Consider the following 24,012-nt stretch of genomic DNA (forward strand, 5'->3'; position numbering starts at 1 on the left):
TTTAGTCTGGACTGAAATAATGTCGACTATCAACTATCAGAAACATTAGAGATAAAAATCAATCATTGATCACAGCAGCACACAACACACACCAACTCTCCAGATGCTGAGGTCTTGGGTTTTGTAGGAAGGTGGAGGGTGACTGTTAGAATTTGTGATGGTATTTCAGTCCCCCCCTCCCAAAAAAAATCCCCTTCCACTAATTAAACATGGATCAGAAATTAAAGTGCTGAAGCAGAAAACACCAGAACTGGGCTGCTACCTCCTCTTCATTGTATTTTAGGGACAGCGCAGCCACACCCTGATGGAGTTGACCGGCGGGGCGGGGTTAGCACTCTGGGGGGGCACGTTGGCAGGGTTGGCCAGCGGGGCATCAGGGCTGAAGATAGGCAGAGGTCCGAGGGGCCCGGAGGGGTACCCTGAGGGGGGCCCGGAGGGGTCGGGTTTAAGCAGCGCCGGCAGGTCACCCACAATCTGCACTCTGAAGAAGAAGGCTGCAGAGAAGACAGAGACGACTTCAGCTGCTTTTACCAAACCAGTGATTTTTCCCACTTACCACAAAGCCTTGAAAACAACAGTTATTCATTTAGAGCAGGGGTGCAAAACTCATTTTAGTTCAGGGGGCCACACAGTGTAATTTGATCCCCCCCCCGGTTAGGATAGGAGCATAATAACCTATAGATAATGAGAACCCAAAAAGTTTCCACATGTTTTAGTACAAAGATATGGAAGAGGATTAGGGCCACTGTAAAAAAAAAAGAAAAAAAATGACTTCTGACTTGTTTCCCAGAATTTCGAGTTTTAGAACTCACTTTTTCTTTTTACAAAGTACATTATTAAGATGTTTACAGTTAATGAACGATTGTTTTACAAAACATTATGAACATATTGAGTTGAAATTTCTTGAGAAGAAACTTTTGAAAATTTCTTGAGAAGAAATTTCAACCACATAACGCACATTAAACACCCCTGATCTAGAGTCCCGTCTGTGACTGATGAATATACAAAGTCTTTTAGTTCAGACCTTGTCTGTACAGCTAAGTAACATCTCTGGCAGAGTGCCTGCTGCAGAAAGCAGACACCATGAACAGGAGAAACAACCTACAGACACTGTATGGACGAAACACTTGGAGTTACAGCATTGGCCTAATAGAGACAAAGCAACAAGAGGTGAGGCTGAATCAGAATGTTCCCCTGTTATGAATCCACCTACTCTCATTATTCACGCACTCTTTTTTTAATTACCTCTCCCTTTTCTGCCGCCTTTCATTTTTACAGCTTGTAAAGTCATCAGTTTGGGCTCCATCACCTACGTTCACCAGCTGCTTTCTGACTGTTTGCTGCTGAACAGTGAACTGTGGCTTTACCTCAGCTCTTTCTTGTTTTTATTTGAACTTCAAAAAGCAACAGCTCTATTCCAGTTACATTCCACTTTTTATATTGACCCCCACCCACCCCATTTTACGTATCTTTCCCCTGAGGGAGAGGTGGGAGTCGTCATTCAGAAGGTGTAGGTTCCATTGGTAACTGTGCCCCTGTTAGTGCTGCTATCATGCTAATTACCTTCTCTAAATCCCTCTCCCTCCCAGGCTTTCATTCCTGCTGTGGGCATATTTCTGAAAATTTAGCTTATCATAAATATATAAGTAGCCTATGCATCTGGGAGCATTGTGTAGCCATTCCTCTCAGCTCTTTCTTTGAGAAAGCTGCTGCTGCCTGAAGTGAGGTCATTGTCTCGGTCCACTGACAATGACATGGTGATAAAGTAGTGGTTCATCATGTGTCATCGATTCACCTTACATCCTCCGGTCCTGTCTCATCCTAACCAGACTGACTACAGTGTATTGTAGGAGGCACTTACGTCCAGAGAAGACAAAGTGGAAGAATCCGTCGTTCTTCTGAGGGTCGGGCATGGTCAGGGCCGAGGTGACGGGGCTGGGAAAGCCCTTCAGAGACACCTTGATGTTGATCTCTCCACTTAGAAGACCTGCTAGTTAAAAAAAAAGGCTCATAAATATGATGAAAATTAATATATGTTGGTTTTTTTTCTGGGCTGGTTGGTGAGGTTACTGACCAGCCTGGCGAGTCAAGCGTGCCTTCAGGCTGATGGGCTTTGAGTTGCATGACTGAGGGCTGCCTGGTGGGGAGGTGTAGCGATGCATGATGTCTCCTACAAAATGGACAAGGACAGATATGGTCAGGCTGAGGTGTCGCGGAGCAAGACATTTTGCTGTCTGTGTCTGTTTTTCCTTCTCACCGCTCTTAAAGAAGAAAAGCGTCTCTGGTTGGCTCTTGGTGGCTGGAACCACCAGGACAGCAAGGATGGGTCCAGTCAGACCTGGGAACTCAGAGGCCAGAGGTTTGGGATAGCCTGGCTCCACCGCCAGGTTCTCATCTAGACTCCAGAGCTGGTCTCCCTGCAGGGGTGAGGAGGATAAAGGTAAATGATGGTGATCTTTTTATTTATTACACTAGAAAACAGGGATTTGCCTTTGCTGGGTTGACAATACATTACTGTAACACATCTTTAATCTTCCAGCCAGGTAGGCCTACCTAACCAGTTTTACTACGACAATGATGCACTCAGACATAGAAAAGTCCTTTTAAGGGCAGCACTGTAGCCACTAATAGGTCTAAACTGTGACAACATCAATATGCAAAACCTGTTGTCATCACTGATTTGTCCTGTTTTCATTAACATTGCTCAGACCTGAACCAGGAAGGCTCCAGCAGGTTTAAAATGAGGAAAAAACAGAGGTGTGCAGATGTGTGAAATGAAAATGACACTGAATATTTTATTATTTTATTCAATGGTTTTTCCTTTATCCTTGATAATAATCATATATTTTACAACATGTTACTATTTATTGTGGTTGTAATAGCAGTTCTAGTGTATGTAATGTAGTGGTATTACAGTCATGTGTATCTTCTTTTGTTGTAGTAGATCGTGATAGGGTGGTAGGAGTCAAAGTTGAGATGAAACAATTAGTCAATGTATCAATTATTCTATTGCTGAAAAATTAATCCATCACATTAAAAATATTATTTAAAGGGATAGTTCAACATTTTGGCAAATTGCCCCATTGCCATAATCCTTATAGTCATAGCAGTAGGTCCGTTACCTTTAATTGTCGGTGCAAGCTATTTTTAGAACGGTGGAGCAGAGCCGTGAGCTGCTCAGAGCTACACTACAGAGGCAATGGAATTTCTTGGTTTCCCTCATCAAACTCATCAAATACACAATCCAACAACTCCAAATGCTCTGGTGGACAAGTTGTGACCTGCACATTCACCACGCTATGAGATAATAACAGAACATTACAAGACTGCTTGTTGAAAAACTGCAACCGACGGGAACGTGCATCAGTGGTTTTGCATGAATTTACCTCGAAAACAACTCTGTCTCGTAACGTTCCGTTATTATCTCATAGCGTGGTGAATGTGCAGGTCACAACTTGTCCACCAGAGCGTTTTGGAGTTGTTGGATTGTGTATTTGATGAGTTTGATGAGGGAAACCAAGAAATCCCTTTGCTCCACTGTTCTAAAAACAGCTTGCACCGACAATTAAAGGTAACGAACCTACTCTACTAAACTATAGGGATTATGGCAATGGACCAATTTGCCAAAATGTTGAACTATCCCTTTAATCCACTGCTTTCTTTTATATTAGATAAGATTTAAATTGTTATCATTAAATAACCAATCCAATGTTATCATATAAAATCTGAGGATCCTGTAGCTGCAGCTTCTCAGATGTGAGTTTCTGGTGACTCTTCAGCTCAGGTGAGAGTGACCTGAGAGTCTTTGTGTTTGTTGGTTGTAAAGATGAGACATTTAATCAGGTTGTGTCAGGTTTAAGGAACATGTGATTGTTCAGACTGTTTTAAACAGTCACATTGTTGACGTGTTACAGTGATATTCGTACCTTGATGATGTTGGTTTTTGCGTTCCTGTTGCAGCTCCAGCGGGTGAAGGCGGTGTCGATGGGGGAGGGGATACCCAGGGCCTCTGTGATGCTCTGTGGTTGACCGGCTTCACGACTGACAGGGTCCACTGACCAGAACAACTCACCTGACACGCACAGGCACAGGACACACCACATTAGCATAGATCACATAGGATACATACATGCTTACATTTGAAGGAACAAGACAACACACCTTTACTGAACCATGTAGGGGCAAAAAACTGTGTATTCACTCCTACTGAAATACAACAATCACACACACAAACACACACAAACCTATTCATCTTCATCCATACATACACATATTCTGACCTTTGAATATCAGGATGGTGCCGTTGCCGCGAGCTGTCAGTCCGTTGATGGGAGAGTCGCTGCACAATCCAATTTCAATAACGAGTCCTACACACAAACACACAGGGTTGTTGGGATTTGTTCCAGACCCACTAAGAACAGATCACATCAGCGTGTAACATCTATAATAGACATCATGGTTTGAAACTTAAATATCTACAGACTGATGTAGGTCAAACTGAAACACACAACCCAACAGAGCTAAGTTCCTGACCTGCACCTGCTCCCTGAGGGCCTCCGTTCCCCATCAAGGGCCCCAAGCCTTGGGCCAGGTCCTGCAACCAGGAACCTGTTAGACCTGCTGACGAAACAGAAGATCAACTTGTTTTTTTTTTTTGCTTTTTTTAATGAATCTAGGAGAGAGTTCACAATGAGTTCTGACAAACAAAATCTTTAAAACAAACAAATATTCTATTCAAATTGAGATGCTTTACCTTGACTGGACCCATATGGAGCGGCTCCCTGAGGTGACAGCACCAGGGGGCTGTTCACTCTACCACCAGCAGCTCCAGGACCAAAGGGGTTCACTGGAGCCCCGTTGCCCTGCCATGGGCCACTGTTGCTGGGCAGAGCGTATGCAGGCCCCGGGGAGTCTGGAGATCCAGGGATGACCAGAGGCAGCAGCCCAGCAGAGCCGTCACCTACAGGAGGTCACCAAGACGTTCATCAGCAAAGTAAGATGTTTATAATCCACACCGATTATCTTGTGAGTGGGAAAACAAAATCTAATAATGGAATATTCCAAACCATATTGTAGAGGGTGGGTTGGTGCAGTCCATGGGTTCAGGGGCCCCAATGGACCAGGACACTGACCCCCGGGGAACTGAGGGCAGGGACCTCTCGCTAAGGAGAGTCATATGAATGCAAATCACCAGAATAATTAATATAATAATTTAAATCATTTAGATTTGGTTTTCCCCATCAAGAATGAAATGTGATATTGTACTGCATTTAATGTAACTATAGGTGATCAAGAGAAAAGATGTTACACTGTGATCTAAGAGCAAATCAAAACACTTGTTTAGATGTCATTAATTGAAGTATAAATATATAACACTTCACACGCTGATGTGGGTCCAAATGTGACCAGGCAACTTGTCCTACCTGCTCCTGGTCCACCAGAGCCTCCGGGAGCCACCACAGTGGACTGGGCTACGTCCTGCAGGGTGCTGCCTCTGGATCTGGAACCTCCCACGTCTGTTAAAGGAGACATATTATGCCCTTTTTCCACAAATTAAAATAGTTCTCAGGTGTCTTAAAGACATGTAGGCTATGTGACATGCTTCGGTCAAAAAACCCCAAGGATCAAACATCACAGCTCTTTTTTCATCTGTTCATAACAGCCCTGTTCAGAACGGCTGCTTTCAGTGCCTGTCCCTTTAAATGCAAATGCTAACTGCTCACCCTGCCCTGCCCCCTCTACTGGTACCAGTACTCACAGGTAGGCGTGGTATTATGCATAGTCGAAAACTTATGACATCATTGGATGACACCCGAGAGAACAGCTGGTAAAACCAACCTCGGGAGCCTGCACATTGCAGATTTTTTTGTCAGTTGTCACATTTTAGGGCCAGAAGGCAAGACAAACACCCAAATATATGTTGAAAAGCCTTCAAAAACGGATATTTCCCATAATATGTCCCCTTTTGCTTAAGAAGGTGATAATCAAATCTAATTCCCAAAATGTACAAAATCTACACCTTTAAGTTGTTCAAACTGGATTTCACTCTGGGCTTATTTGACTAACTAAAACCTTTTGGTTAGTACAGTTCACTCTTTAAAAGTTTGATTTATACAAACTATCGAAAACATATTGTTAGTCCCTGTGGGTCTGGGTAGTTGTCCACTCAGTGATGCCGTCTCTGGTCGGCGTGTTTGGATAGACGGAGGAGAGGGAGTGTAGTCAAAGCTTTATGCATAGCAAAGGTCTTGATATTTTGGATGCAAAGCAATTTCTACCTGAAACTGGGAGCTGTTCCTCGCTCTCACTGTTGGACTTCTTCTTGCCCTTCTTGGATGATTTTTTATTAGCTGAGGAAGAGGAGAAAATGAGACCACAGCTGCTGTCAGCATCTATATGATGTTCACACAGGACTGTAAAAGTCTGCACAAGGCTGCACTGGTTGACTTTTTTTTTTCCTTTTTCTTTTCCTTTTACTGTTTTCAGAGAAAAGTAATAGATCAGATCATCTTAGCAGCAGTGGATGGAAGCTGTGCTGCTGGTTAGTTGATGGTGAGATCTAACCTGCAGCAGGAGCAGCAGCAGCTCTCAGAGGCTGGAGAGTCCCCGGCTGAGAGGCAGACACACTGGCATCTGTGGACAGAGACACAGTGGGAAGTGAGAACTGCTTTCTGAATCTCACTCGTCTCCTCCTCAGGTTCAGATTTGTTGCTAAGCGACAGTTGGGGCACTGCTGTGGTTGGTCCTTACCGCAGTACAGCTGGTAGTCAGGACAGCAGGTGCCGTGGCGGATGCACTGAGGGTCACACTCACACAGCTGACCACGTCTGAACTGCTCGCCGCAGCGACCCTGACAGGACTGAGCTGAGAGCAGGACATGTGTCGGTTGCGATTTAAAAACCTCTAAAACATATGAAACATACTGAGATCTGTGTGTGTCTCACCGGTGGTGCAGGCGGCCTGGAAGTCTGGGCAGCACTCGTTGTGCTGCAGGCAGCTGAAGTCACATTTACACTGTTGACTTCTGGTGAAAGACTCCCCACAGCGAGCCACACAGCTGCCTGGAGAGAGACACACATGGATGCAAACAGCGCGCCGAAAAGCGAAACTCGCTTTTTTCATGACCAATTAGGTGACTTAATTGTGTGAATCGTTCAGATCCGAAGAGTTTTTGTTTTTTGAGGGGAGGGGGGGGTCTCAGCGTCTCAGCTGGGGTCAGTAAAATGTTTTTCTAACAGGCTGACAGTGACAATCACGTGAAACTGAGGCGAACTCATTCATGGTTGTCTCTGATTATACTGATAACAGCCGACCTCCAATGTAGACGCGACATGCGCGCTCATTAAAGCGGCGCGTATCCGCGTACATCGGTGCGACGGCGACGCCGTTTTTTTCCCCCGTGCATGTGGAGCTGTGCGCCGCGGACATGCACGGTTCCCTACGTTGCTGTGTCAGGCAGGTGTTTCCACGGAGCTCTGCCCCGTTTCAGAGGTGAAGGAAGCCTTAAAGACATCGCCTCCGCGATGTAGAATGTGTTCAATTAAAGTGACACTAACACATTATATAGGCCTATATGTCCATTACACACTGAATGACACATCCCATGTCTTTATTTATTCAGTTTATTTTAATAGTAATAATTATGACTAACATTCAGTGAAGACCTAAAAATCATCTCCAAAATGGAAATATTGCAAAGGTTTTTTTTGTTTTTAAGCATTTTTAATATAGAAATGTTGGCCTTCTGAAAACTATGTCTATCTATATGCACTCAATACTTGGTTGGGGTTGAACTACTGGAAATTGCCTTTCCATGATATTGTAATGTACTTATTTGTTAATGGTGAGCACCCCCCCCCCGGGAAATTCCTCTCTTTTTTGGTCCTGACCCGTTTGCATCCCTGGACACAGATTGACACAGAGCTCAGTGACACTTTCACTTAGTCTATATGGCATCATACTGTAACTGTAACCTTATTGCACAATGACAACCAAAGGAAGCCCAGATGTAACATATGTCAAGGTCCTCAGCCTGCACCTGGCCACATTCCAGCTGTTCTCTTCTATTCTCTGACATTGGCTGGAAGATTTTTTTTGTATACACCAAAAAAAACGGTCCAGATGTGGAAGTAGCATAACAATCATACTGTACGGTATACAGAGCCTAGGAATGTAGTATAAAATAACAAGTAATAATAAAATGAAGCTGGCAAAACCAGATTAGTTACAGATCTATGTTCAAATCTGGTTGAAACAAAATAATCTCCTAAAAGGATAAAAGAGGAGACAGAGATGGAAAAATAATTTTTTAAAAATGGAAAAGAAACTATAGTAAAGTACATTACACTCTACCAACTCTGTCTACAACAGCTGGACAGATGACATCATAGCCATTCATTAGGCATCTTGTTTCTGATAAATCAACAGGGGTCTTGAAAAGCCAAAAAAAGTCTTAAATTCATTGAAGTATTGTGTTCATGTCTTGAATACTTTTAGACAGGTCTTAATTTTCTTATGCCTATGTAACGCTACCTCAAATGCTAAATGAAATGCTCCTGCAACACTTCATTGTGCTTTATTGAATATATTTTCAACTACAAACGAGGCCAACGCGCAACTTACATATTGCAGCCAATTAACTTTGCAAGTAATTTTGTGACTCACTCTGCATTTCATTTGTACATTTTTTGTTTGTCATGATATAGGTCTTAAATTCATCCATAATGGTCTTAAAAATGTCTTAAATTTGAGTTGATTTGAGTTGAAACCTTATCGGAATCAAACCACCAACCCAGTAGACAATCCACTCTCTGTGCGCCATGCACTGACAGAGAGCAGAGGTCGTCAGAAGAAAGGAAGGAAAACAGTGGACAGTCCATAGCAGGTGTGTTCCCAGATAATACTGAGGTCATGCATGTTAATGGTCATACATACTGTACAGCCACTGGAACTGCATTACAATGTGATTTCAATACAAACACAAAGTGCTATAGATGTAGAGGGTTGGTGCCTACCTGGTCCAGCGGCAGCAGCAGAGGTCACAGCCAGGCCGAGCAGCAGGAGCCACACGGACGTTTTCATCATCATCATTTTCACCCAACACTTAGAGTCAACAGAGCCTGATCTGTAACTAACAACTGTAACACACAGAGAGAGTGAGAGAATGAGAGAGAGACATGGTGATACACAGTGATGGACAGAGAGGGAAAGAGACAGTTGTTACCTTCTCAGTGTGTCACCTCAACTCTTCTTCTCAGTCTGTCCCTCCGTTGGTCTTTTATAGGAGAGACAGGACGCTTTTGATTAGCAGTGCACACACAAACACACACTCACACTACACCCAGACACTAATTAAAAACTGCCAGGACATATTTAACCTTCCTACACAGGCAATAAATGAACTCCTACACACAGTAACCTTTCAAGAGCAGAGAGGGAGGCATTACAATAGACTGCAGCTACTTGTTTGTGTTCTTGTGCACAAAAAGCTGCAGCAAAATCCTTTATTATTATTTTTTATATTTTACATATTAAATGATCAATATCTTAACCTTAAACTCTACTTGTTAGTCTTGTTTTGTTTTTCAGCACTGTTGCGGTCTGTGTCGTCCCCCACATATGACATCATTCCTGCTTCTTGCCCCCTGACGACAGATTCGCTGCCAGACGACTTGGAGCTCGATTCAGACAAAAATTGATGTCATGATGTGGTTCCGGCACTTTCCCAGTGGTGTTTCGGTTGTTCGGCTCAGAGCCTGCGGGTCATAAAAAGTGTGGGTGAGTGTCACAGGGAGAAGATGAAGGACATAAATCAGATGGTCGGTCGCTGCAGTTTGATGTGGACAGACCGCATCACTTTGGATCCATCAAGCTGCTCTCAGCATTAAGACGAGCCTGAAACTGAGTGAGTCAAAGTGACAGAACATTTTAATTACCATATTCATATAGATAGTAACCATGACAACCACAACCACATAATCCTTCCAGTGTACAATATCCTTAATGTTGACTTTCACTCTTTCTCTGGAGCTTTCAACAACATCTCATGGTTTACATCAGCAGATAGAGTTCACTCATGGAGATGAAGTAAATGGAAAAACCTGTGTTTATGTGACTGAAGAACCATAATCATGTTGAAATGACAATTGAAGAATCATCTGCTGATGTAGAACCTTAGATGTTGTTGAAAGCCCTGGGAAAAAGTGAGTAAGAGACCCTTGAGGTCAATATGAGGTCAATATACAGAAGAAGAAACTCACCAAAGTCCAGAGTGCAACTTCATGCTCAACTTCCCCTTTTCCTCTATTATAATATGCAGAAGAAATCCCATTAGCCTCCGTAGCGTAGCTCTGAGCAGCTCGCGGCTCTGCTCCGCCATTCTAAAAATAGCTTGCACCGACAATAAAAGATAACAAACCTAATCCTAAAACTATTGGGATTATGGCAATAGGCCAAATTGCCAAAATGTTGAACTGTCCCTTTAAGGTTGAAAAACTAGATAGTGCTGCTTTAAAGGCAGAGGGGGGCACCACCTGGGACGGCAGGTGTTGTCCTCTGGAGGTGTCGTTGGCCTATCATTGAAACACCAATGACGGAGGAGCCCATCTGCTGACCCCGATGACACCTACACACCAATCACCCGCCACCCCTCCACCCAGAAGGACTTCTCCATCTTCTCCATTGGAGTACAGGATCATCCCAGCCTCATCTCAGTAGGTGCATTAGATATGGGATTGTCCCACCTAGTCCTATGCAGACCAAACAAACTAAATGTAAACCAGTGGTGGATTGAACTAACTGGATAATAGGCTATATGCCCAGCTGGCTAAAATCCAGGAAGTAGTGGTACTTCCTGGTTGGTACTGCCTGAATTTCAGCCAGCTCCTTTATTTCCTGTTGTACATGATTGGCCAAACTGATTAATCCCGGTGTGTCTGACCTCAAAACAATAATCAGACACACCTGGCTGGCTGAAATTCAGAAAGTACCAACCAGGAAGTACCACTACTTCCTGGATTTTAGCCAGCTGGGCATATAGCCAATTGAAAGACTGAAATCATGTCTATAGCACCTATGCTAAAGTCCCTCTGTGCGAAGAGCGTGGGAAGTAGTAACGATGGAAGGAAAAGGTTCACACATACCCACACACGTTTTCATTCACACATAAAACATTACAGATACTTTGCATATAGTTTATAGTATATATACTTATATATGGCATAAGGTCATGTCATGTTGCAATTATAGTTATAGGGGAGAAAGGTGATGATAATTCTAGGGGCCCAGCGACCAGTAGGTTCTACAAAAAACCCCAGTAGTCTTTGTATGACTGAATTATTCTGCATAAGACCCTGACTAATACTCATAGTAATGCTGCATTAGCATCAAAACAAAGTAGGCTAAATAAAAAATGATAATACGTACATAGTCTAAGAAAAAAAAAGTGAAAAAGTCAGGGGGCAGGGGCCCACTTTAGTATTCTTTCAGGGGCCCCAGAATTCCTAGCAACAGCCCTGTGAAGGTGACGTGAGAAATGCACATATGGCTTATGTTACATACAAAATTATAAAAAGTAAAAACATAAACAGCAGTAATAATATAATATATAACAATAATAATGGTAATAATAACAAGAGCAAAAAACCAAAAGGTTCTGTTCACAGGCTCTGGGCTCTGGCACAGGGATCACTACCACAGAACAAACACAACACGCCCACTCTGTTCCCATCTACCTGCTGCTCTTCACCATGTGTGTGTGTGTGTGTGTGTGTGTGTGTGAGTGAGTGAGTGTGCCGCTCCTTCATTTCATTTCTCACAGTGTGTGATGGCAGCACTAATGAAGCCTGAGGCAGTGGTGTGGTCATGGTGAATCATGGTGATTGGTCAGATGGTCAGATTAAAGCAGCTTGTAAAACTTAATGAGCACCCCACATTGTGACCATGTACAGACAGTGGGACGCACCCTGGCAGGCACTTCAGATCACCACACACACACACACACACACACACACACACACACACACACACACACACACACACACACACACACACACACACAGTGTTAGTAGGTGTTGAGAGGCAGGAGGCCAGACAGACATAATGAAAGATGTATTTAAAGAGCCTAGCAAACAGAACAAAACCAGAGATTCATTCTACAACAACTTTTAACAGCCACTTCAGTCCTTTATTATATGAAGTCACACACTTCACACTCACCGAGCTGACAAGATGCTGGTTGATGTGTGTTTATTTGATGCAGTCCAGCTCCTGCTTTCCTCAGCTCTGACTCTGATGTGTCTGCCTGCTCTACCTCATCCTGCTGGTATCTCCCTCTCACTCACTCATGGTTTCAGCTTTAATGCTGAGGCCTGTTTTCTGTTGTTTACTCCCTGGAGTTAGCTAATGCAACCTCAGCTTCACTTCCGACTCACCCTGGAACATGTTTAAATATTGTTTTTTTTTTATAATTTATTTTATTTTGCCTTGATTTCATAGAGATTTCCACTGGTTATCATACTCTACATATTGTGTTGTGTTATATCAAAGTGTTGGCTTTACTTTTAAAAGGCTATAATACTCGTATTTTCTGTTTTGTTGAGGGAGGTTAAAAAAATCAGTCTTTGAAATAGTATGAGCCACGTCTCAATAAAACTCCATCAAACTAGATCTTCAACTTCCATTTTCGACTGTACAGTATGTAATAAACCTAATGTAGCTTCGGGAAGAGCTAAAACCCTTTTATCAGAACATCTGAAGCTTCTGACTCAGAGGGCTGAACGCTGGGATTAACATGATGCAGTTTAACAGCTGTTTTAAAGGAACCACCACCTTTGACTTCTGAATCAGTTTTCATCAGATATTATATAACAGTGTGGTTTTGGTACCTCCTTCCAATATCCTTCAGATAACAACATGTAGGAAAGAGAGTTTTTGTCAGAACCTGCCACATTTCATAAAACATAAAACTACATCAACAAGGTCTTGGTCTTGTCTCGGTGTCGGTCAAGCTGGACTCGGGATTTTTTCTCAAGACCAGTCAAGACCACAGACCACAGCTGCAGTGACATTTTTTCTTTCTTTTTTTTTTTTTTTACCGCAAATGTCTCCCTGTCATGGCTCACTTTGGTTTATGTGATGTAATTCAATAACTTCAAGATAATTAAAATACAACAGTATATGCTTGTGTAACCATCTGAAAAACTTACCATAGTCAACAGTGGGAGGAGACTTCAGCAGGTTCTGTGCTGTGTTCTTCTGTTCAATCAAAAGTTTGTTTACATTAAATAGATTTTATATAAAATGATCTTTTCTTTTTAGCTGAGGAATAATGTAAATATCAAGCCACATATGATTATTATGAGTACTGAAATGGTCTGGCATTGATTGGTTTCCCCCCCCCCGGTCTTGGTCTTGGTATGCTCTGGTCTTGGTCTTGACTCGGTCTCAGGTTAGGTGGTCTTGATTACAACACTAGTTAAATCACAACCTAGGTCATATTTAAACTCATAAAATTCAATTTGAATCAGATTACAGGACAGCACTGTGTAAGTTGCTACCTCAAGGAATGAGATAGCAGTGGTAATTATAGCTAATTACAGTAATGGGTCGGGTCCGGGCTAATTTTGGCAAATTCTGAGCAACAAACAGGATAATAGGAAGACAGGACAGTTGACCTTATAATGTTCAATTTGCATTAGTTGAGGATTGAACCCACAACCCGTGGAACCAAAGACCATTGTCTATTGCACTGAGCTAATTGACAAGTGGCAGTTCAACAGTGGCTTCACAAATTGAGTAAGCCATTCACTGTCGTGCAGACAGATTTGAAACCACAGTAAAAAGAAAAATCAGTTTTTGAGGTAAAATTCTCATATGTATTTGTCAAACATCTACTGTGACTCTAAGATGTTAGGAGCCTTCGCACATGGTCCAGTCCAAGCTATTTGGATTTTTAAATTTAGAGGCTTGCTGTGATTGTCTTGTGTTTTGTGTTGAGGACATCTGGCATTTTTATCTGTCATCATCATCATCACCCTTGCTGGGTCTCGAACTCACAATCTCTGACACCAAGAACCAGCTCTTAACTCGCTGAGCTAATTGGCTGGTAGTGAGACCTGCTGTGTAGCTTCATTTATCGACTCAGGGAGTCAATGCCCGGGCAGCTGTTGTCAAGGCAGATTTCGAAAATGGTCAAAATGTCAGAAATTCTGTTATCTAAACAAAAATCTGATAATACATGGGATCTGGCATGGGGTTGGACATTTCTGTAAGGTTTGGTGAGTTTTCACCCATGGGAAGTAGCCTATGATTTCCTTGGAAGTAGAAAGAAGAAGATGACACTGGACCTTTGTGCAAAATTTAGTGAGCTTTCGCCCATGGTCCGGTCCAAGCTATTTGTTTTGGTTTTTTTTTATTTAGAGGCTTGCTGTGATGTCACCATGAGGACATCTGGCATTTTGAGGTGTCATTATCATCATCACCCTTGCTGGGTCTTGAACCCACATCCCCTCACACCACAAACCAGCGCATAACTCACTGAGCTAATTATCTGGAAGTGAGACATGGTGTGTGTCTTCTCGAATAGACTCAGGGAGTCAGTGTCCGGGCAGCTGTTGTAAAGGCAGATTTCAAAAATGGTCAAAATGTCACAAATTCTGTTATCTAAACAAAAATCTGTTAATACATAAATTGCATCTAGACAGCAAAACAGCTTGGGGACATCTGACATTTTGATCTGTCATCATCATCATCATCATCACCCATGGGTCTCGAACTCACAATCTCTGACACCAAGAACCAGCTCCTAACTCGCTGAGCTAATTAGCTGTTAGTGAGACCTGCTGTGTAGCTTCATTTATCCACTCAGGGAGTCAATGCCTGGGCAGCTGTTGTGATGAAATGGTCAAAATGTCAGAAATTCTGTTATCTAAACAAAAATCTGATAATACATAAATTGCATCTTGACAGCATGGAAATGATTTGTGTTTTGCTTCATAAGAGAAAATATGATGTTTACAAATTCCACTCTCACATTGACTGCAGTTGTTCCCATGAGAGCAGAATTCAAAATGTTCTCAAAAATTCAGTTTTTGAATTAAAATTCTGATATTTGCCAAACTTCATCAACCATGACTCCAAAATATTGTCTTTTTTTTTCAGGAAGATTGAAAATGTATTTAGCAAGAATTTGATGTTTACAGTACTGTTTACAGTCAAACGTTTTCATGCACTGTAGGCTCAATTTTTGCTTAATCAAAAATCCGAGAAACAAGTTTTGTGGAGGACAGTCTGGAGATGCTCTGTAGCAAGTTTGGTGACAATTGAGCAAAAATTGTGGGAGGAGATACATTTTAAAAGTTTTACAGTTATTGAAAAAAACTGAGTGATTGACTTCATAATTTGTAATGAGTTTAAGTGGACAAAAGTTTAAGCAGTATTGAGGCTACATTGTGGTGAAGTTTTAAAACTTTAGCATCTACCGTTGGTTTGGTAGGAATTTTTAAAGTTTTTAAATTTAAACGCTTATTGTGCCCCCCCTAGGAGGGGGGGCACATGTCCTTGGAGTTGAGTGAATCTGGCATGGGGTTGGATGTTTCTGTGAAGTTTGGTGAGTTTTCGCCCATGGGAAGTATGACTTCCTTGGAAGAAGAAGAAGAAAGAAGAAGAATTCCTAGGAATACAATAGTGTCCTGGCAGCTGCGCTGCCCGGACCCTAAAGAAAGAATTCCTAGGAATACAATAGGTTCCCGGCAGCTTAGCTGCCCGGACCCTAATAAAGGAGCATTTCTATCTGTTGGTTTGGATCAGTGGAAGTCTCTAAAGGGAACCTGACGGAAGGAGCTCAAATTGTTGATGTAGTGGTTGGGATGAGATCAGGAGAGACCCTAGCTGCAACATCATAGTTCTATCTCCTACCTCTTTATATGTTGTTTTTATTTTGTTACAAAGAGTGAACACTAATTCTTGTGGACAGTTAGCTTCAGGACCTTACAGTGGCAAAAGTTTGGGCACCCCTGGCCTGGTTAATGTGAACAGTTCAGCAAGTGGAAGATCAAATGATCTCTGAAAGGCATAAAGTTACAGATGACATATTCCTTTACATTTGAAACAATAGGCTATATATCTTTTATATTTTCAAAATGACCAAAAAGTAAAAGGTTAACCTACATCGTAGCCCCCCCAACTATCACAGTGTGTAAATAGTAAACAGCTTGTCTGATACCTTGGTCAAAGTTATCTGAGAGCTCAAGTCTCCTGAGTTTCCCATTCTTTTGCAGGCTGCTTCGTTTCCCTTTTCAACTAAACTGTAGAAAACTAATACTCTGATATATGAAATGTTGTAAAATATTGTTTCATGTCTAACTTTATGTCTTTTGGAGGTCATTTCATCGTCCACTTGCTGAACTGTTCACATTAACATACATTTTGACCAGGGGTACCCAGACCTCTGCATACACCGCATAGATAGACTACTGTTCAGTCTGCTGTTCACACTCCAGTGCAGCAGGCGGCGCTAAAGCTCGTGCTTGTTAACTGTCTTACAGAAGAAGGATGCGGGAACTTATTTTGACAGGACCATCGGTTTCCGGCCGGACAGATTTAAAGACGGAACCAAACATCAACCTCAACACGTTTACCTCATCTCGCTTTAATTAACTTTCTTCTTTTCTTTTCTTTCCTTTTTTTTTTTTTTGCACTGAGTTTTCCTTATTTCAGTTGGTAGGCTACATGTTCGTAATTAACCGGAGAGAGCGGGTTTCACTGGTAGACTTTCACAACTGACAGGCTAAGATAAGCTAACAGGTGAGTGAGATGGACAGAGAACCATGTGAAGTGAGTTTCCACAGGAGTCGGATCAAGTTGTGCTAACACAGTTATTACTCATGTGAAGAAAAAAACACATGTTTGTGGCTACATACCGCACACAATACGCAGTGTTGGTTGGTGTGAAAGCTTCAGAGGTTATGAGGTGACGAGAAGAAACGGACTGAAATAAAACAAGGGAAAGAAGTCAAACTAAATGCAACATCTTTCAGAAATGTAACAAAAAACCTTATCTGTGTTTTCAAAGTGTTCATATAACTCTTCCTGAGTTAAAATATTTTTGTGTTGTTTGAACATGTTTTCTTTGCATTATTATTATTCAAGGTCTGAAAAGACTTGATATTTTTTGTTATTTAGACTAGTTTAGTCATTTTCAGTCAATAAAAGCTCTAAATGACAGTATTTTTATTTCAATTTAGGTAGAAATGTTGTCGGTAGTTGTAGTAGTCCAGAGCTGTATAAAATAAAAACTAAACTAATTAAACTCTAAATGTGTGTTTGTGTGTGTGTGTAGAGTCATGCACCTGGTGGAGCCAGGCCTCTACATCGGCACTGCAGCTGATCTGAACGACAGACAGGCGCTGGAAGACGCAGCCGTCACTCACGTCCTGTCTGTGGACTCGGCCGACCCCGCCCGTCTGCTTCCTGCTGAGTGCAGCTTTCACAGGAAGTGGATCAATGTTTTGGACGAGGCGACCTCCGACCTCTTGAGTCACATGGACGACTGCGTCCTGTTCATCCAAGAGGCTGTGGACGCAGGCCGGGCCGCCATCGTCCACTGGTAAGGCTCAGAGGTCAGAGGGACGCTGCTGACTCTTCTCTCATGTCACTGTGTTGACTGCCCTTCTTATCATTTCTTCTCTTCTCTTCTCTTCTCTTCTCTTCTCTTCTCTTCTCTTCTCTTCTCTTCTCTTCTCTTCTCTTCTCTTCTCCTCTTCTCTTCTCTTCCCTTCCCTTCTCTTCTCTTGAGAAGACTCTCCTCTCCTCTCCATTCTTCTTTCTTCTTAATTCAGATTTCTCTCCTCTTTCCTTTTTGCCCCATTTTCTCCTTCTAAACTTCTTCTGCACAATAAGTCACTTGCCCAGTTCCACGAGATACACAACAGTACACAGGAAAACAGTGCTACATGGGAAACTAAGAAAAACAAACAGAAAGCATAACTTTGTGTGTTTGTGCATTTTGTTTGTCTATATGTGTGTGTGTGTGTGTGTGTCAGCCAGGCCGGTCGAAGTCGCAGTGCCACCATTGTCACTGCTTTTCTAATGAAGAAACACCAGCTGAGCTTCACTGAGGCTTACCACAAACTGAAGAGTGTCAAACAGGATGTACAGTAAGTGCCTGTGTGTGTGTGTGTGACTGTGTGTGTCCACCTAGACACTCTCTTGAAGTTGATTCATTCAAAACTGACCATTAGATTCAGAATTTAAAGATGTGTGTTTGCATCGTTTCCACTGTCACCATTTGTTCTCAATCGATGAAGACGCTCCCTTTAACCAGTCAGTTTGTTTAAACCAGCGCTGTCTGTGCTACAGACTGACATACAGTACTGTAGATGAGACTGAAGAACAATTTCACTGAGTGTTAAGCTGAGGACAAAACATCCACCAGTATACACAAGTCACTGCAGCTGTAAAGTCCTGGAGATGTTTCAGTGACTCATTCAGAAATTATTATTGTCATATAAACTGTTAAAGGTGTACAGAAATGGCCGTTTGTCTTGTTTGTCACGCAGAGTTGTCACGAGTTGCAGCACGAGTTTACCCGAGTAAGGGATACGAATTTGATTGGTCGTTATCGAGCGGGCGGGATATTCAAAGCTTGGGGCGAGACCGAGTTCCGTGTGTGTGTGTGTGTGTGTCTCAGACGATTGATTGACGGATGACGGATCCAATATCAGTGGCTGATGAATCATGAGCAGGCTGATGTATAATTTGTGTGCCTGCATTATCCAATGTGAAAAAAAATACCACACTTTCATCCTGGATTTAATCAAAAATAGAATTTTGCACAAAGTTTGGGCTACATCGTCTGAAAGATGCGTTATTACACTAATCTTATGACCCAGAGTGGAATCAAATTCAATTTTCTTTTCTGTACAGCTTTAATAGAACTCACAATAAATAATGAGGCTGAAGGAAAAGTTGAGCAGAAACTTAATTATTTGTGTTTTCTGAAATGTAAAGTGTAATGATCCTAATGAATGAAGCTCTATCTATGGGGTTGGTCACTTGTTTTATATCAAATTATTTAGTATTTCACTGTACTGTAACTTGGATCACTTTGGAAAATTTTGTGTCCTCATGGTCAAAGACGTGTTTGAGGAGACACGTTCTGACTGCGAACTCTTTGTTTCAAAAGATAAGGAAGCGTTGCCATGGTTTTTGTATACTGACTGAGTGGCTGAAACGACTAAAGTGTTTTATTCAACTTTTAGGACCAAACCAGAGAGAAGGATGAAATCAGGTTTTCTATGTAAACAGAGTGAAACGATCCTCTACGTGTGTGTTGTCAGTGGGCGAACATGCAATCGTTATAAAGTGCAGAACCGATCACTGAGAGCTGTGTGTGTGTGTTTCAGGGTCAACAGTGGTTTTGAGGAGCAGCTGCATCTGTATGAGACCATGAAGTGTGAAGTGGACACGTCCAGTCCTCTGTACAAACAGTACAGACTGACCAAGCTCACTGAGAAGTTCCCTGGTACACACACACACACACACACACACACACACACACACACACACACACACACACACTTCTAAGCTAATTTAACCCTCAACCTTAACTATTAGAGTTTTGGGCATCAGTATTATTGATTTCAAACGTGTTCTCTTCCAACTGTGTGTGTGTCTGTCCCTGTGTGTGTGCAGAGCTGCAGCAGGTTCCCAGGGAGCTGTTTGCCGTTGACCCCGCCCTCTCCAGCTCCTCTGAAGTATCGTATCGCTGCAGGAAGTGCAGGTGACCGAGTGGAGGAGGATTTTGTTAAGATGCTGACTTCATGTCGCTTAGGAAAAGTCAGAAACCTTCGATGAAGAAGTTTTACTGTTCCTGACTCTTGATGCCGTCATTCAACATCTTGGCAGTTACACCTACCGACTCCTTATCTCCACTTTCTCTACAGACGAACTCTGTTCCGTAGCTCCAGTCTTCTGAGTCACCCAGTGGGAGAGGGAGCATCAGCCTTTGGTCACAAGAAGTCCAGTAACATGACTGGTAAGAAAACAGAGACGCCAGTATACACCAGTATACAGTACACCACATCTGAGTCCATAACTACACAAAGGACCAATAACGTGTCCTCAGAGCATTTCTTCTAGGTTAATATGTGTATGTTACAATCCAAACATGATAATGCATAATATACACTTGTGAGGTTTTACGAATACAGTGGAAACCACTTATAGCAGTGTTTTTCAACCTTGGGGTCGGGACCCCACATGGGGTTGCCTGAAATATCTAGTAATTGATTTAAAAAAAAAAGATTTACTGATAAAAAATACTTTTTCAACTAATTATTATTCTTTTTAAAAATCATGATTCAAATCACCAACTGTATTCTATACTTTCACTTTCTTGAATATAAATAGAGTTCAAATAAAATGCAGCTGGCGCATCTTGATTGACGGCCATGATCACGTGGCTGCACGTGATCGCAGGGTTGCCAGAAATTTGTGATATCAAAATGGGGTTACGAGCCCAAAAAGGTTGAGAACCACTGACTTATAGTGATGATGGATTGTTACGGCCCAAAGGGGGTCAGGTAGTAATCAACTGCTTATATGGATCAAAAGGCTTGCGACAGAATCATTTCTATACAAATGCTGTTTAAATGATTCATCTATAGTAATCAAGAAATCTGCTTATAGTGTTTATTTTTGGTCTTTTTATGAATGAAAACGTGTGCAGAAACAATTTTATAACTACTGTAGTGTCTTTATTTTATTTCTTGCTCCCATTATTCCTTGCCAGACGTCTGCTTCTGCTGCTAGCTAACGTGTGTGCAGTTTATGTTCAGTAGAAAAGAAGAAATAAGCCACCGCCAGGCTGCAGCTGGGTTACCGATTTGCACTACAGATATACAGTACAGTAGGCCTACTGTTTTTTACTAACTGCACAACAACAATTGCCTATTTATGATTACCACAGTAAGCTACACATTACTGTGCTGTATTGATACAGTATTTGAGTTGTGTCTGTGCACTGTGCAGTAGTTAAACTTGCACGGTGCCTCTCGAAAAGCATTAAACGACTGTACCATGTCTGAAACATAAAATGAAATTCAGTAAATGCTGAAACTGTCAGTATGGTTACATGTTTCTCATTGAAAAACTATACAAATGATATTTAGATGATGTTCTGCATAAAAAATGAAGTGAAATAATAAAAATCGGTTATAATAGTAGCGCTCACATTGACTCTGGACCCATGTGATCACTATTAAGCGGTTTCCACTGTACTAATTAACAGGAGATGTTTAAGACAATGTATGAAGTAAAAAATGAAATAAATTTTAGTTTAATGAAAGTGATTCTGACCGTTGGTGTTGTAGTTGTAGGTTTTCAGAGGAATGATCCCAAACACTGAAGCTGAAGTGTGTCATGATGTCGTTGTCTAGGAGACCTCCAGTGCACATCGTACTTCATTGAGCCAGTGCAGTGGATGGAACAGTCGCTACTTGGTGTGATGGATGGACAGGTAATGAACACACACACACACACACACACACACTGATGTGATTATGTGCACTCAAGTTTGCGCCTCCCTCCTCTCTCCTCCTGTGGTTGTGTGTGTGTGTGTGTAGCTGCTGTGTCCTAAGTGCAGCTCTAAGCTGGGCTCATTCAACTGGTGTGGGGATCAGTGTTCATGTGGCCGCTGGGTCGCTCCGGCCTTCCAGCTGCACCGCAACAGGGTGGACGAGATCCGACAGCTCAACATACGGAAATAAACCTAAAAAAAAATATCACATACTGTATTGTACACACACAAACATATGCAATCATGCAGTCTCTGCAGACAAAGGCAGTCAGACATTTAACATGTAACAGTGGAGCAACGTAAAGAATGATTTCCTGTAATCAGAACTGTTTATCATGGAACTAAGACTTTGCACTGTTTTGCATTTCACACATACTGTAAATAAAAACATGTGTAAATATTATTGAATCAGATCCTTAACCTGAACATTTTTCCTGCTTCTCACACATCAACTTAGAGGACAACATGTTCACCTGCTGCCTGATATATCCCACATGATGGAGTGGTATTCAGTGTTTTTCACTTTACCTGTCGGTGGGCACAATGTTATGACTGATTGGTGTATAACAGGAGTCTCCCAACTTTTTAAAAAGATAGTTCAACATTTTGGCAAATTAGCCCATTGCCATAATCGCTATAGTCATAGCAGTAGGTTTGTTACCTTTAATTGTTGGTGCAAGATATTTTTAGATCGGCGGAGCAGAGAAGTGAGCCACTCTGCTACAGAGGCTCATGGGATTTCTTGGTTTCCCTCATCAAACTCATCAAATACACAATCCAACAACTCCAAAACGCTCTCGTTGTGACCTGCACATTCACCATGCTATTTCAAGGCAACGGCAGAGACCGCTTGCTGTAAAACTGCCCCTGAAGGCAACACGCATCAGCGGTTTTGCATGAATTTACCTTGAAAACAACTCTGTCTCGTAATATTCAGTTATCATCTCATAGCGTGGTGAATGTGCAGGTCACGAGTGTTTTGGAGTTGTTGGGTTGTGTATTTGATGGGTTTGATGAGGGAAACCAAGGAATCCTATTAGCCTCCGTAGCGTTGCTCTGAGCAGCTCACGGCTCTGCTCCGCCGTTCTAAAAATTGCTTGCAATGAACCTACTCCTAAAACAATAGGGATTATGACAATGGGCAGTTGGCAATTTGTCAAAATGTTGAAATATCCCTTTAACTACTTAAACAAAATCAAATGAATGTCCAAACCAAATCAGATGAGTAAAATCAGACAGACATGAAATCACCACTGCAGATACTTGTATTGATACTCAATCACTTACCCTGCTAACATGTTCTGTAATAACTCCTGTTCTCCACAAGGTGGCAGCTCCAATGAAAACATCCACTCCATCTACAGCCACTGTGGAAAAGAGGCTGTTCTGAGTTTTCCCATAGATCAATACTTCCTGTCGAAAGCTGACATAACGAGAGAGCTGTTAAATGAAAGATTTGGAACTCATATAAACAGTGACTCAGATAAAAACATCTTTCACAAAGGAGTGGAGTTTATTGATATTGTCACTGGCCTATGGATTTGTCATCATCCTGGACCGGTTTCTGTGGTTCTGGAAAATGTGATTTAGGGGTAATTATAATTGCATACATAAACTTACTGTCGGTTAAATGAATCATGACTCAGTTGTAATCCTACATAAACCATCAGATATCATGATCAACGACCACACGGACCCCCAGGGACCGCTAGTGATGATCTGGTCTGTTACAGTGAGGCTGCTCTGTCACAGTGTGGGACTGTTCTCAGCTGCTCCGTCCCAACAGATGCTGGAAAACTGGAGCACACACTGGAAATCTGACACAGAGGGGGGGATCACGAGCGAAAAGAGAGCGTTATGTAAAAGAGGTGGAAAAAGGGGTTTAAATAAGGTGAAGTGAAAATGTGTGAAGACAAGAAAAGGCAAGGAGACGGAGGGTGGAGGTGGGGGTTTTCCATTTCTCTCATAAGCTCTGGAATTAGGAATCATTCAGAGGGGACTTCCACACCAGCTGTATACACTGCTGTGTGTGTGTGTGTGTGGGGGGGGTCTTATTTTTTCTTCTATATTCTATGCAGTCTGAAACTGGGAGCCCAGTATACTTTTTAGGGGGGCCAGAATGTCGGGCCCCACTGATGGCTGTTAAGGTCACGACCTGGTTTTACGGTTAGTAATTAGTCAGTGCTGGTTACAGTTGGAGTGAGGGACCAGGCTGTGCGTGTGTGTGTGTGTGACTGTCTGGTGTTATTGATCATTTGCATGAATCTGCAATTACTGGTTATTAGAAAGAGAGTGTGACAAACGACAGTGTGTGTGTGTGTGTTCATGGTCATCATGAAGGAACATGTTACCAGCTGAGATCTTCATAGATTTTGGACAGATGCAGTTGCACAGAGGAGGAGGACACATCAGGGCTGACATGGGATGACATGTGT

The 24,012-nt window shown here is 42.2% G+C and overlaps 2 protein-coding genes across 2 annotated transcripts; one reads left to right on the forward strand and one right to left on the reverse strand.

Annotated features, from left to right (window-relative positions):
* Positions 1-182: 182 nt before the first annotated feature.
* Positions 183-9,263, reverse strand: prg4a (proteoglycan 4a). The gene is made up of 15 exons (XM_085805931.1): positions 9,015-9,263; positions 6,945-7,061; positions 6,751-6,864; positions 6,565-6,633; positions 6,279-6,350; positions 5,424-5,516; positions 5,067-5,162; positions 4,745-4,960; positions 4,534-4,617; positions 4,281-4,367; positions 3,927-4,072; positions 2,258-2,417; positions 2,075-2,170; positions 1,862-1,987; positions 183-494 (listed from the first exon to the last, which is right to left on the reverse strand). Exons 1-15 carry the CDS (start codon positions 9,088-9,090, stop codon positions 280-282), a joined length of 1,767 nt encoding a protein of 588 aa, XP_085662057.1. The 5' UTR covers positions 9,091-9,263; the 3' UTR covers positions 183-279.
* A 7,318-nt stretch (positions 9,264-16,581) lies between these two features.
* Positions 16,582-21,979, forward strand: dusp12 (dual specificity phosphatase 12). Its single transcript, XM_085803861.1, has 8 exons — positions 16,582-16,803; positions 17,339-17,605; positions 18,042-18,155; positions 19,404-19,522; positions 19,693-19,780; positions 19,944-20,035; positions 21,438-21,517; positions 21,624-21,979. Exons 2-8 carry the CDS (start codon positions 17,343-17,345, stop codon positions 21,765-21,767), a joined length of 900 nt encoding a protein of 299 aa, XP_085659987.1. The 5' UTR covers positions 16,582-16,803; positions 17,339-17,342; the 3' UTR covers positions 21,768-21,979.
* The last annotated feature ends 2,033 nt before the right edge of the window (positions 21,980-24,012 follow it).

Source organism: Trachurus japonicus, chromosome 17, assembly GCF_045865225.1.
Source record: "Trachurus japonicus isolate A0001 chromosome 17, Traja_1.0".
Classification (NCBI taxonomy): domain Eukaryota; kingdom Metazoa; phylum Chordata; class Actinopteri; order Carangiformes; family Carangidae; genus Trachurus; species Trachurus japonicus.

What these genes read in the sequence shown, in the direction of transcription:
- prg4a (XM_085805931.1), bottom strand. Translation starts at nt 9,090, where the DNA reads ATGATGATGATGAAAACGTCCGTGTGGCTCCTGCTGCTCGGCCTGGCT. An exon ending in CCCTCAGGGAGCAGGTGCAG is followed by an intron (nt 4,368 to 4,533) that starts GTCAGGAACTTA and finishes GTTTGTGTGTAG; the next exon opens with GACTCGTTATTGAAATTGGA. An exon ending in CAAAAACCAACATCATCAAG is followed by an intron (nt 2,418 to 3,926) that starts GTACGAATATCA and finishes TCACCCCTGCAG; the next exon opens with GGAGACCAGCTCTGGAGTCT.
- dusp12 (XM_085803861.1), top strand. Translation starts at nt 17,343, where the DNA reads ATGCACCTGGTGGAGCCAGGCCTCTACATCGGCACTGCAGCTGATCTG. An exon ending in GCTCACTGAGAAGTTCCCTG is followed by an intron (nt 19,523 to 19,692) that starts GTACACACACAC and finishes GTGTGTGTGCAG; the next exon opens with AGCTGCAGCAGGTTCCCAGG. An exon ending in TATCGCTGCAGGAAGTGCAG is followed by an intron (nt 19,781 to 19,943) that starts GTGACCGAGTGG and finishes CTTTCTCTACAG; the next exon opens with ACGAACTCTGTTCCGTAGCT.